The sequence below is a fragment of the Hyalella azteca genome, unplaced genomic scaffold, assembly GCF_000764305.2.
Source record: "Hyalella azteca isolate HAZT.00-mixed unplaced genomic scaffold, Hazt_2.0.2 contig520, whole genome shotgun sequence".
Lineage (NCBI taxonomy): Eukaryota > Metazoa > Arthropoda > Malacostraca > Amphipoda > Hyalellidae > Hyalella > Hyalella azteca.
The window spans coordinates 1,203-15,106 of NW_025930867.1; the positions used below are offsets into that span (position 1 = coordinate 1,203).

The 13,904-nt window shown below is 38.2% G+C and overlaps 1 protein-coding gene and 1 long non-coding RNA gene across 2 annotated transcripts; both read left to right on the forward strand.

The window, feature by feature from the left end:
* Positions 1-1,003: 1,003 nt before the first annotated feature.
* On the forward strand, positions 1,004-7,603 carry LOC108665445 (peptidyl-prolyl cis-trans isomerase FKBP10-like). The gene is made up of 6 exons (XM_047880283.1): positions 1,004-1,491; positions 2,665-2,828; positions 3,607-3,912; positions 4,574-4,694; positions 6,890-7,053; positions 7,560-7,603. The coding sequence occupies exons 1-6, from the start codon at positions 1,247-1,249 to the stop codon at positions 7,601-7,603; spliced, it is 1,044 nt and encodes a 347-aa protein (XP_047736239.1). The 5' UTR covers positions 1,004-1,246.
* Positions 7,604-12,336: 4,733 nt separating this feature from the next.
* Positions 12,337-13,408, forward strand: LOC125177828. The gene is made up of 2 exons (XR_007156677.1): positions 12,337-12,400; positions 12,783-13,408. It is a non-coding gene; the product is annotated as an uncharacterized LOC125177828 (long non-coding RNA).
* The last annotated feature ends 496 nt before the right edge of the window (positions 13,409-13,904 follow it).

The following is a 13,904-nucleotide window of genomic DNA, read 5'->3' on the forward strand; positions in this document are numbered from 1 at the left end:
TGTGAACTGCCATTCTCCTATCTATTAGAATTTTATTTTAACGGCATTGCTCCATTACATAAAGACTCACTGGAGTGTACACTAACGGTTTGTTAAGAAACATCGTTCGCCAAAACAATTTTGCACTTAATATTTTTGCAATTCATTGATGACTTTAAACTCTGGCAATAAAAACTATGAAGTTAGCGGGCTCCACTTCTCGCTTCGTGAGAAGACAGCTCACACAGGGACAAAAAGAAGAGACTTAAAATCAACGGCCAAATCTGAAACACTTAATTGATTGTAAGTCTTCAATTGCGTGATGATAAGAATATTTGTCAAGAATTAATTTCGCCAACAAATCGCTGTCATGTTACCTGCAGCTGCTAAATTTTGTGCAGTTAAACATTTATTGTTCGATGATCTTCAAGAGATGATATTTGACGATCATATCCGACCGTTCTAGAACAAGTGAATATGCAAGTAAAAGTAACAATTAATACTTAAGTACAAGTAAATATACGTATAAAGAAGAAGTGAAATTTTGTAACTTCTTCGCAATAATGTGCGAAGTGTCCTGGCGTAAATAGCGCACGGGAAAGGGAAAGCTGAGCGTGCTTAACCAGCCTCTGAAGCCTCATGACGAAGGGGTGTTCAGGGGGATGATTGTGTTAAGCCATCCAATTTTCATCCTGATTCGGTTCATGACTAACTCACTGCGTCACGTCTGAGAATCACGAGGAATAATTGAAAAGCTAAGCAAGGTGAATCACAGGAAAGAAATTGAGTCTAGAAGCCGATACGACAGTAACAGAAGTGCGCTACACAAAGGCAGCGCGCGAGGTATTCATAAGAGGATCATTATTTGGGGACTTGTGGCTCGGTTTTAGCCACTCCTTGACATGTATTAAATTTTCACTAACTTTACAGACACGGTTAAAAGACCTTGCCTTCTTTGTTCACTCCAATTAAATTGCACTAAAGTCACAGGTCAGAAAAATCACCTATAATATTTTTTCACATGTTTCGCAATTTTTTTTATCTATAGTCAATAGATAAATAATTGAAGATGACCAATAAAGTTCCATGCCTTTTTTAGATTTTTTCAAAAATAACAGTAAATTAACTAACCTCAACGATTTTTTTTTTCAACTCACATCCTAGAGACCTAGTTAAACCCTGTACCTGATACAGAAACTACCGGGCGTAATTGAACCCATTCTCCGACCTAACAACCATATATACAAACGCAATTGACACCAGATTTATGTTCGGAAAGTCCCGCAAGTCCGCAAAATTCATCCATATGAAGATGTCGGCACCATGCAGCGTCTCCTCGCTGGCCGTTACCACCGTTATAATTGTAGCCTCCCTCTCGTTACACGGGGTAAAGGGCCTACGGGTGGATGTGCTGCAACGGGCCAGTCATTGCAGCAAGACTTCATCAACGGGTGACAGGCTGCGGGTTCACTACACCGGCAGCCTCACCAACGGCACCATCTTCGACACCAGGTCTGCTGTAGCCTCATATAGTCTTCGGTACAATTGTTGGTAGGATAACAAGCGCTCTGATATTAGGTCATTGTGTTACTGTAAGTAATGTAATAATATACGTTTAAAAATTACTTTTTAAAGACAACACTTCTAAAGAATCCAGTGTCTCCAATGTTAAAGATGTACCTTACAATGTATTTCTTATTTTATTTTCTAATATTAAAAAAAATTAATTTTTCAATTTTTTTAATATATAAATTTTTTTTTCAAAATTATTTATTCTGTCAGTTGATTCATGCATTGCCTCCGACTTCAAACAAGTGTGCAAAATTTCAGATTAATTGGACAGGTAAAAGTGTGTCAAATATGAGTTATAAGATTTGTAGCTTACAAAAGTATTTTTTCAATTTTTTTAATATTGAAATAAAAAATTTTAAGTATTAAAATCTTTTATTTTGTCATTTTATTCTTGCATTGTCTCCAACTTTATGCAAGTGTGCAAAATTTCAGATTAATAGGATAAGTAGAAGTGTGTTACGTAAATTTCGATTATAAGATTTGTAGCAGACAGACAGACAAACAAACAGGAAGTGAAGTTAAAGAGAAGTGTTGTAATAAAAAGAGCGTTTTAGGTGGCAATTATGGCGTTACTAAGGTGGTTTTAATAACATAAATGTTATTAACAAGCGTTCTGATATTAGGTCATTGTGTTACTGTACGTAATGTAAAAAGAGCGTTTTAAGGCATTCACCTTACGTTATGATTACCACGCAATAAAGGCGTTACTAAGGTGATTTTATTAACATTAAAAGTCATTAAGGTTCAATTGACGTGCAATAAAAAAGTTTTCTGGTGTGTTGTTACCTAGGCGCTAGTAAGCTATTATTGTGATGTAATCGAGACGTTAAGGTGGTTATGATGAATATTATTGATCTAAAGTTTGAATTACATACATTACAAAGTTTCATTACAATTACATTACAAAGGTATTTGTAAGCTGCTCATGCTTTTTAAAATAAATGCATTTTTAATATGAAATAGTAATGCAATAAAATATCGTTGGAGTGCACTGGTAAAGTAACCAAGGCGTCATTAACGTGGTTTGAATAGTAAACGTCGAAATAGTCTTGAATATTTAATGCGTAATTATAACGCGTGTGTGTCGATTGCTAAGCAATGCTTCTGTTGCAGTTTACCTCGCGGCGAACCCTTCGAGTTCAGGCTGGGGGCTGGGGAAGTGATCCCTGGCTGGGACCAGGGCTTGTTGGGGATGTGTGCTGGGGAGAGACGCAGGCTGCTGGTGCCTCCCCACCTGGCGTACGGGGACCGGGGGGCTGGGGGAGTCATTCCTCCAGGTGAGCAGCGGACAGTCACCCGGGGGAATTATTTTCCAGGTGACTGTCCGGGGGACAGTCACCCGGGGGGAGGAATACAGGAATGTCCTGATTCTGTTCGTAAAATATATATAATAATGTATATACATAATAACTTGTATTTATTTACCCAATGTATTTATTAATGTATTTAATTAATTAATAATGTATTAAATTAATTCATGTAGTAATTAATTTATTTAATGTACCTATTTATTTACCCAATTGTCATCCTGATTGATTTTCTTCAATCAAACTTGCATAAAAGAAAAGCTTTTGCCGAATTACACCAATAATATATACACATATTTTTACATTAATAATGAAATATTTGCATAATAAAGTATATATTTAATGCTCGATAATAACTATAAAATATATTATCTGAGAAACTGTGCAGTCCTTATCTGAGAAACTGTGCAGTCCTTAATAGTGTGAATTGGCATTGAGAGTGAAGGAGCATTCAGTATGAGTTGGATTATTAAATTCAGTGCTGGTGAAACAAACCTATTTTAACAAGTTATATTCTTATATAATTATCATCAGTGATAACTAATTTAAATAATTATCATTGGTAACATATTTATATAACTACAATGTCAGCAGTAATCGCCAATTCGCAGTAAGTTTCATGCACTCTATTATGTTTTTTTTTTAACTTTCTCTCGTACGAAATTGAAAAAATGATGAATGAATATGAAAAAGCTATAATTTTAACGCTATTTTGTATGAATGTATCTATAAAATAATTGGTTTACAGGAGCGACGCTCGTGTTCGATGTTGAACTCGTTGAGATTCCCGAAGCAAATCAACAGTTCCAACAGCAGTTGTTCCAACAACAGCAACAGACAAACAAGCAGGACTTTGATACGCAACAGCTGCAGCAACCCTTGCAGCAACCTATTGAACTGCAGCTACAGCAGCAGCAACAGCAACTGCTCCAATTGCTGCAACAAACACAAAACCTGCAGCAGCAAACACTGCAGCCTCAGCATCTGCAGCAACCACAGCATTCTCCTCAGCACTTGCAGCAGCAAAATGTTGATGCGAATTCCGTTCTTCCACGTGAGTTGATACAAGATTGTTGTCAGTGTTACTGTTCCTTAGTCAGTGTTAGTATTACTGTTCCTTCCTTAGTGTAAGTGTCTCATTGTTATCTTTGTTACAGTAACCGAAGTATCCCTAGTGGAAGTGTCTCATTGTTGTCTGAGTTACAGTAACCGAAGTATCCCTAGTGGAAGTGTCTCATTGTTGTCTGAGTTACAGTAACCGGAGTATCTACTGTAACTGAAGTATCCCATAGAGAAGCCAGTCAGTGGCCGCAGCATGGCTGCATAGATGGTTCGGTAGATTTAAAGTCCATTGTGGCTGTAGCATAACTTGAATGAGGTTTAATATAATACCTATAGTATTTATGACAAAGTATTTTATATATAATATAGTATGTTACATACAATATGGTATTTTATATATAATATATTATTTTATATATAAATAGTATTTTACGTATAATATAGTATTTTATATATAATATATTATTTTATACATAATATATTATTTTATATATAATATAGTATTTTATATATAATATATTATTTTATACATAATATATTATTTTATATATAATATAGTATTTTATACATAATATGGTATTTTATATATAATATAGTATTTTATATATAATATAGTGTTATGAATGAACATCCCCCTCCCCCCCCCACCCCAGAGACCCTACAGACCCAGACCCTGGTGCGCCCCCCCACCTGCTCCCCCACCGCCACCGTGGGGGACACGCTCACCGTGCACTACGCGGGGTACTTCACCTCCACCCGCAAGTTCGACTCCAGGTTAATAATTAATAATATATTAATTATTAATAATAATCCAGGTTAATAATAATAATTAATTAATAATAATCGCACCTGCTCCCCCACGCGGGGTGAGCAGGTGCCCCCACGCGGGGTGATCAGGTGCCCCCCACGCGGGGTGAGCAGGTGCCCCCCACGCGGGGTGAGCAGGTCCCCTCACGCGGGGTGAGCAGGTGCCCCCCCACGCGGGGTGAGCAGGTGCCTCCCCCACGCGGGGTGAGCAGGTGCCCCCCCACGCGGTGTGAGCAGGTGCCCCCACACGCGGGGTGAGCAGGTGCCCCCCCACGCGGGGTGAGCAGGTGCCCCCCCACGCGGGGTGAGCAGGTGCCCCCCCACGCGGGGTGAGCATGTGCCCCCCAGCTCGCCCGTGTGGATGTGCGGTTAAGATAAAAATTTGCAAACAAAAATTTCAAGCTGCAAACTTTGAATTTGCAAACTTGGGGTCCGATACAATGGAGTTACCAATGGTAAATAATTACTAAAAAAAACAATAATATAATTTAGGACGCTGTAAAAGGCTTTTAATTAGCTGATATCCGAGGGGAATTATGTCAGTAATGCAATAAGGCTGTGTTAATTGTTATTTTTACAACACTTTTATTTAACTTCACTTCTTCTTGTTTGTTTGTCCTCTACAAATCTTATAATCGATATTTAACACACTTCTACCTGTGCAATCAATATGAAATTTTGCTCACTTGCGTAAAGTCGGAGAAGATACTTGAATCTATGGACAGAATAAATAATTCAATAATTTAAATTATTTAACATTGAAAAATAAAAATTCAATATTTATAAATAAAGTAAGAAATTCATTGTACACGTGTAACATCGGAGACACTGGCCTCTTTAGAAGTGTTGTCTTTAAAAAGTAATTTTTAAACGCATATTTTATTTAGTAGTACATTTTATGCCTTCATTTTACGAGATTCACGCTTATCATATTAATAATAACAACATTAATATTAATAATAATAATATTACAATATTTTGTAGGTTCGATGCATCAAAACATCAACATGTTGCTGTTTTATTTGTACGGCGTAAACGCAACTTATATTAGAATTACAAATTACTTTGTTATGCTGATAAAATTAGAGATATTATATGAATTATTTATATCATTAATCGAACACTGTATAATGCACATTCTATTGTCGTGGTTATAGTGGCAGGTTTAGTGATCTGGAAAATCACGTGCAATAAGGAAAACTTTATTGCACAAGGCATCACATTACATTTTAAAACTTTTTCATTCAAAAGGAACGTAATAAGAATTAACTTTCAAATTCATTAAAAAGGAACGTAATAAGAATTAACTTTCAAATTCATTCAAAAGGAATGTAATAATAATTAACTTTCAAATTCATTCGAAAGGAACGTAATATGAATTAACTTTCAAATTCATTTAAAAGGAACGTAATAATAATTAACTTTCAAATTCATTCGAAAGGAACGTAATATGAATTAACTTTCAAATTCATTCGAAAGGAACGTAATATGAATTAACTTTCAAATTCATTCAAAAGGAACGTAATAATAATTAACTTTCAAAGGTTTCTTGATACATGATCAACTATTAACTTCTGTTCACAAGGTTTCGATTCGTTCCTACTGCTACTTTATTCCTACCCGCAATCTCTAACTTCGGTTCCAATATTATCACAATTTTAACACTCATTAATAAATAACATATTTACAGCACACATATATTTGGTATAAGCGTAAAATTTAAACAATGAAATTACTTTTGATTCAAGATCTCTTCACTATTACCTTATTTCTTGGCCTGGATTTTATTACCAGTATTTTTAGCGTGGATTTTGTGATTTGTATTTACCCATTAGTTTTAAATTTTTGCTGAAGACCGTATTTTTTTGTATATGATACGTAATTTAATCACTTATCATTTACTAGCGATCGGGAAAAAGGTAATCATTCAAAATACAATTATGAAAATATTTTATACATTATATTACTTATAAATTTTTAGCAATCAAAAAATTATTACAAAATTAATTGTGAAAATATATGAGAAATTTCCTATTTTCAGTCAATCAAAAAATATAACAAAATTAATTAGTAAAAATTTTTGATAAATTTCCTACTTTCAGTCAATCAAAAATATAACAAAATTAATTAGTAAAAATATTTGATAAATTTCCTATTTTCAGTTTGGACCGCAACGAAGCGTTCACGTTCCGGCTGGGGAGCGGGGAGGTGATCCCGGGGTGGGAGGAGGGGGTGGTGGGGATGTGTGTGGGGGAGAGGAGGAGGATGGTCGTGCCCCCCCACCTGGCCTACGGGGAGCGGGGGGCGGGGGGTGTCATCCCGCCCAGTAAGTTAAGAAATATTCGTAAAAATATTAAATATTAAATAATAAAATATTAAATTTTTTTACAAATGTTAAATCGTAATATTTTTTAGCGGAATTAGCTATATCACGGAATATGGATATTATTTCATAAATAAATGAATTAAGTAAAATTCAACTTGCTTCGTCAGATAATTTCATCAGTATAAATTTTTTAATCATGAAATATATTATAGAATAGTAGTTTAGTATATTATCATTCTACCTACTTCTGATAAAATAAAAAGCAATATTATAATAATATGTATTTGAATTCATTTTTGACGCTTTATTTGTATTTAAAACTTTTACGTTTCTATATTTCTTATATCAAATATTTCGGCATTCCAGTTTCTTGTAACAAAAATTTTATCCATTAAAGTTCTTCACAATAGTACATTTCGCCTTTGTTATCTTGTATGAAATAAGTTGCTTCTTGATTTTCACTGGCTTCTGAGGTTCACACCCCCGCATCACCGCTTTACTTGCAGATGCAACACTCATCTTTGACGTGCAGCTGCTGCAGATCAGCTGAAGCAGCTGCTGCAGATCAGCTGAAGCAACTGCTGCAGATCAGCTGAAGCATGTCTCTTATACACATCTAGATGTGTATAAGAGACAGTTACTACTGTTACTTATATATGCGACCGTTACTACTGTTACTTATATATGCGACCGTTACTATTGTTGCTTATATATGCGACCGTTACTACTGTTACTTATATATGCGGACCGTTACTATTGTTCCTTATATATGCGACCGTTACTACTGTTACTTATATACTGTATGTGACCGTTACTACTGTTACTTATGTATGCGACCGTTACTATTGTTGCTTATATATGCGACCTTTACTACTGTTACTTATATATGTGACCGTTACTACTGTTGCTATGCGTTCATGGAGTTATGTTCAATTGACAAACTTTCCATGGATTTATACCTTTTTGCGTTTGACATTGGGTAATCTATTTTCATGTAACCTACAAATTTATTCTAATTTAGGAATGTATAGATTCATTTTCGTGGTTGGTAAGCGAGTTGATATGTGGTCTCATGAGGTAGGTTTGAAGATTTTGGATACCTGTCCAGAAATTGGATACCTGTTATCCCAAATCCCGTCAACCCATAATCCCAAATATTTTTATAATAATAAAAGTTATGTCTTCTATAATAGAATGGGAACAATACAATATATGAAGCAAGTTGAAAGCTACGAAGAACCCAGACGTAACAGGAAACATAAGATTCCCCGTTTAGACCCTTATTTAAATTTTTTTAAAACATTATTTTGCACTGGTAAATTAAATGAATATTTACCAATTACAAAATCAAATCTCAATTTTTTATTCGTTCTTTCTTCCAATCCTTCGCTATTCTCCCACTAAGACTGAAATTCCAGGCCCGGGTAACGTCCCGACTCGACAAGTCTCCTGGATTCGCACTGGAACAGCCCTCCCACCACAACACTCCTGACGCGTTATTGAATCAACATTGAATTCAACGTTGTTTCGTTGAATTAATTAAACTTTTCAACGTGGTTCATTGCCTGGTGGGCTTATATTTCATTGCACCAGGTTTCAAACACACAAATCGACAAACTTACAATATATTTAACCACTGGGCAGGGTGGCCCAGGGGTTACAGTTCAGAGTACCAAGATTGGCGCAGAGAGGCGCGGGTTTGATCCCAGCTCTGTGCGCCAGTTTCTGGTCAGAATCGGCAAGGAGGCCGGGCGGTTAAGCAAAGCAGAAGTGTAGGCAGTGAGTTGCGAGTTCGAGACCGCAAAATGCAATGAATGTTCTGCGATTTTAAGAATCGGCCTAATAAACGCTGAAACTGCTAAATTATAATATTATATTAATATATATGAAGCAAGACAAAATACAATATATGAAGCAAATAGACATCGCGCGTCAAAATTTTTAAATAAAATCCTGTGAAAAAAGGGAAAATTTTGATTTGTTCTATAGAAGCACCTACTTAATTGATTGAATGAATCGTACTCGCAGTACGTAGTATGTGATTGTAGCAATCATTTATAGAAGGTTAAACCGAATTAAATGCAAGAATTGTCCTGAAAATGTCATATTTCACCCCAGTTAACCACAGTGCATGATAATTGCCATCGTAACCAAGGCCACGAGCGCGACATATGAGATGACATGCATGCCTGTTACTTCACCATGCGCACTCAACCACGTCATTCACGCGTGACACACGTCACTGCCGTCACGTTCACTGCGCGCCACGTGTCACTGCCGTTTAGTTACATGCGTGACATTACGGCAAGCATATTCTCATGCAGTGCTTCATCGTGGCCGCTACAGCTTCCATTAAAGAATCTGCCGGTGTCAGCGTTGGGTAAACAAATGAAACAATGAAGTTTTCAACGTAATTCGTACTCTGCTAAAATTCTTCAGACGTTTTCGATTCGTAAACAATCGAGGATTGTGTCCCGAGGATCCTTGCGACAACATTTCTTCTCGCTTCGAGTCACCGACATGTGGAACAGCCTCCCTGATAGCATCGTTGACGCTCCGAGTATGAACGCCTTCAAGAACAGACTAGACGAAGCTATGCAGGAGCATATGTTCAGTCTTAAAATGCCTAGCAAATTACGGACCAGGCAATAAGACTAGACGAAGCTATGCAGGAGCATATGTTCAGTCTTAAAATGCCTAGCAAATTACGGACCAGCAGGCAATAAGTCCAGCAGCTATCTCAATCAATCGTTAGTTATGGAAAGATCGGGTTCAAAAAGCCGGATCCCTTGTGGAATCAAGTCACGAAAAGTACAAGAATAGGCAACAGGCCATGGGCCTGTTTCTNTGACTGGTGAGACTGAGACTTGTAGTGTAGCGTCATGTGACTGGTGAGACTGAGACTTGTAGTGTAGCGTCATGTGACTGGTGAGACTGAGACTTGTAGTGTAGCGTCATGTGACTGGTGAGACTGAGACTTGTAGTGTAGCGTCATGTGACTGGTGAGACTGAGACTTGTAGTGTAGCGTCATGTGACTGGTGAGACTGAGACTTGTTGGATCACTGTACTATAACTGACGCTGCGACTGGTGAGACGAGTAACTATAGACAGAATACAAAGGCATTTGCCTTTGTATTCTTTTCGCATCATTTGATTGCCGTGCTGTATTTCTCAATAAAGTACGTTATGCGTTTTGATTTATTAAATCTATGAGTATCAGCTTTGTAAATTAGCGTAATCAACGTTCTACGCCTATGTCATTACGTGGTAACTTCTTCGACCAGGGTTGAAAGGTTTAACGGCAGCTTAAATCAGCGGCGGGTTAAAGGTTTAACGGCAGCTTAAATCAGCGGCGGGTTAAAGGTTTAACGGCAGCTTAAATCAGCGGCGGGTTAAAGGTTTAACGGCAGCTTAAACTAGCTGCCGTTTAAAGGTTTAACGGCAGCTTAAACTAGCTGCGGTTTAGAGGTTTAACGGCAGCTTAAATCAGCGGCGGTTTAAAGGTTTAACGGCAGCTTAAATCAGCTGCGGTTTAAAGGTTTAACGGCAGCTTAAATCAGCTGCGGTTCAAATGTTAAGCTGTAGCTTGGCTCAGCTGTAGTTTCAAGGTAGATTAGCTCAGCTGAGTAGCTGAGTTCGCTACTTAAGTATATACAGGGTGTGGCTGAACCGATTGAGCAGTTTTGAGGCGAAATAAAAGAGTACCTTAATGGAGATACATAAAAAAGAAAGTTTATTTTCCACGAGGTTAGCATAACATACCATTTAGAATACTATGTTTTGAAAAAAAAAATCAGGAAGATGGTGGCCGTTAGCTGCAACACACTTGGAGTCGTTCTTGGAAGTTTCCTACAGCACGTTCACACATTACTGTATGGCGAGGTATGGCCATAACCTCTGCAATAATCGGTTCCTGTAAGATGACAATGTTGATACCATTTGTCCCTTGACATTTCCTGATTGATGTCTTCCTTGTTGGAAGATGAGATCCTTCACATGCGATATGTTCATGAGCATTTCCTTGTATTAGCCTTTCCTGTTTATCAAGTCACGTATTGGTGACGTCAATTAGCGTAGCTATATGAGCTCTGCCCAAACCAGGAAACTCAGTCTTGGGCGAGGACCGCTACGGTATATATACCCCATTGCTCCTGTCCATGTCAAACAGGACAGTAACTCTAAATTAACGTCAGAGTAGAAGATACACTCTAGACTTATCCATACTTCTACTGGACGCCGAAGACATCAGTGTTAGAGCTCCAACTTATTAACTGATTATCCTAAACTGTAAGCCGATATATTCTCACTAAGTATAAGTATCCAATATGTACTTAACTCGCGCCTCATTTATCCTCATTCGATCACGGCACCCGGACCCTACCTCAGGTAATTAATAACTAATTAGATACGCCTATAAAGTGCATAGAAAAGCACGGCGTACATACGAGTCGTCAACATCGTACATTCCCTTAGCTGTGGTATGGTGTGAGGGCGATTTCTGAACCCCTTTCTTTTAGATGTCCCCAAAGAAAGAAATCGCAAATGCTCAAATCAGGTGCCCTCGCAGGCCACTGTAAGTCACCCCTCAGAGACACCAGATGTCCGGGAACGTGCGTTTCAAAACATTGAGTGACATTCGGGCTGTATGAGCTGTAGCCCCATCCTGCTGGAACCACACGTCTCTCAATGCTTCATTTTCAACTATATTTTCCATCCTGGGCTGCAAGAAATTTTGCAACATTGCAGCATAGCGATCGGAATTCACTGCCACGGTTACTCCCTCCTCCGAGAACGACTCCATGCAACAGAGTGTTGCAGCTAACGGCCACCGTATTCCTGATATTGTTTTCAAAACATAAGTATTCTAAATGGTATATTATGCTAACCTCGAGGAAAATGAACTTTCTTCTTTATGTCTCTCCATTACTCTTTAATTTCGCCTCAAAACTGCTCAATCGGTTCTGCCCCACCCTATATATTCTAGTACCGGACCCACTAGCGTGACTGCGAATACACGAAAGGGCTTTTCTCGAGCTGAAAATCACAAACAGTCACGTTCTAAGACTCTTCACTGTATTATTAGTTTAACACAATAAGTTTAGAGAACTAACTCTAAGTTTACCGCACTAATTCTAAGTTCAACCAAGTCGCTAACCCTAACAAAATTTAGAGTCGCCCAGCTTCTGGTAATCCAAATCAGAAGCTGCCGCGTCTGTAAATTTTCACTGGGAAGTCGCACGCCGCGTTATGATGAGAAGTGTCTTATAAAATCAAATTCTGCAGGCTCGGCCCACACGGTGCTGGGCCCGTACTGGGCCAAGGAGTTGGGCATCAACAAACTTCACTGTGAGTGGGACAGAAATTAATTTTCATAATCATCCTACCAAATTCATGCTGTTTTTTCCTGCTAGCAAAATAAATATAATTAAGTTGTATTTTCACAGTTATCTTAACATCAACAAAGTAGCAAAAACAGTTATCTTAACTTGGTAATTGTACCACCGTCTTATTTACCTTCTTTACCCTTTCATTTTTATTAACTTTATCGTATTACTACTATTATAAAATTATTCCTCTCTATGATAATAGTTCTCTATTTCAATTCTTTGCCGCTTATGACATTATTCGATGCACTTGCCACTCATTTATTATCCACGAATTCTCCTGTCATTGCTAAATCACATTTAGTTTAACAGGTAAACAATAAACCTTTAACCCCCCCCCGCAGGCCGCCAATGTTCTCCCCGCGGGGGCGATCTGCAGGTCACGGTGCGCACCGACGGTCGAGTTGACATCACGGGAGCGGCCGTCACGGTTGTCACGGGCACCTTCACCGTGCCCGTCACGGGTGCTCACTGACCGTCACGGTTGTCACGGGTACCTTCACCGTGCCCGTCACGGGTGCTCACTGACCGTCACGGTTGTCACGGGCACCTTCACCGTGCCCGTCACGGGTGCTCACTGACCGTCACGGTCGTCACGGGCACCTTCACCGTGCCTGTCACGGGTGCCCACTGACCGTCACGGTTGTCACGGGCAACTTCACCGTGCCCCTCACGGGTGCCCACTGACCGTCACGGTCGTCACGGTCACCTTCACCGTGCTTGTCACGGGTGCCCACTGACCGTCACGGTTGTCACGTGCCTCTCACTGACTAATTAAAAGTTGTCGTAAATCAATCTGAAGGGAGTGTCTCAACGAAGAATTTAACGACATCCAAATGCGAAAGAATTTCCATTATCGTCATTCAACTTAGTAAAATGAAGTGTCATCTTATGTTATTTTCCTTGAAGTTGGCAGTGATAACAGGCGACTTGCTGCCAAAATTTGCATCCAATAAAGTTCTTTCAATTATGTTTTATTTACTTCGTTATGTGGAAATTTTATTCGATATAATTATTGTATCTAAACTTCGAAATATATATCATTATTAATTTTTTGTGTTAATGTCATCATTGTTACAAGAAACTTTGTAGAAATGTCAGCTTCAATATCAACCCACAAGTTCATCATCAAAATCAATATTCACTTTCATTCTGATATGAATATCAACATTTCCTCCTGATTTCTCATTAATGTCATCTCTTAATATCAACCCTTTCTAATATCAACGTTCTTATCGCCCATTGATATCAACATTCAACACCACCCACATTCAACACCATCACACTGAAGATTTATATCGTCATTTGATATCAACAGTAACATCTCATTACGATATAGAATTTAACATCATCTCGTGAGTCCTGATATCAAAATCATTATCACCCTCAAGTTACAAATCGCTATAACCGCTCGTCTCGCTGCATCACAGTCACAGCTCTATAACATCACCACCCTTATTCTCCTA

Coding starts and splice junctions, on each gene's coding strand:
- LOC108665445 (XM_047880283.1), top strand. CDS start 1,247: ATGTTCGGAAAGTCCCGCAAGTCCGCAAAATTCATCCATATGAAGATG. Junction 1,492..2,664: donor GGCACCATCTTCGACACCAG/GTCTGCTGTAGC, acceptor CTTCTGTTGCAG/TTTACCTCGCGGCGAACCCT. Junction 7,054..7,559: donor GGGGGGTGTCATCCCGCCCA/GTAAGTTAAGAA, acceptor CTTTACTTGCAG/ATGCAACACTCATCTTTGAC.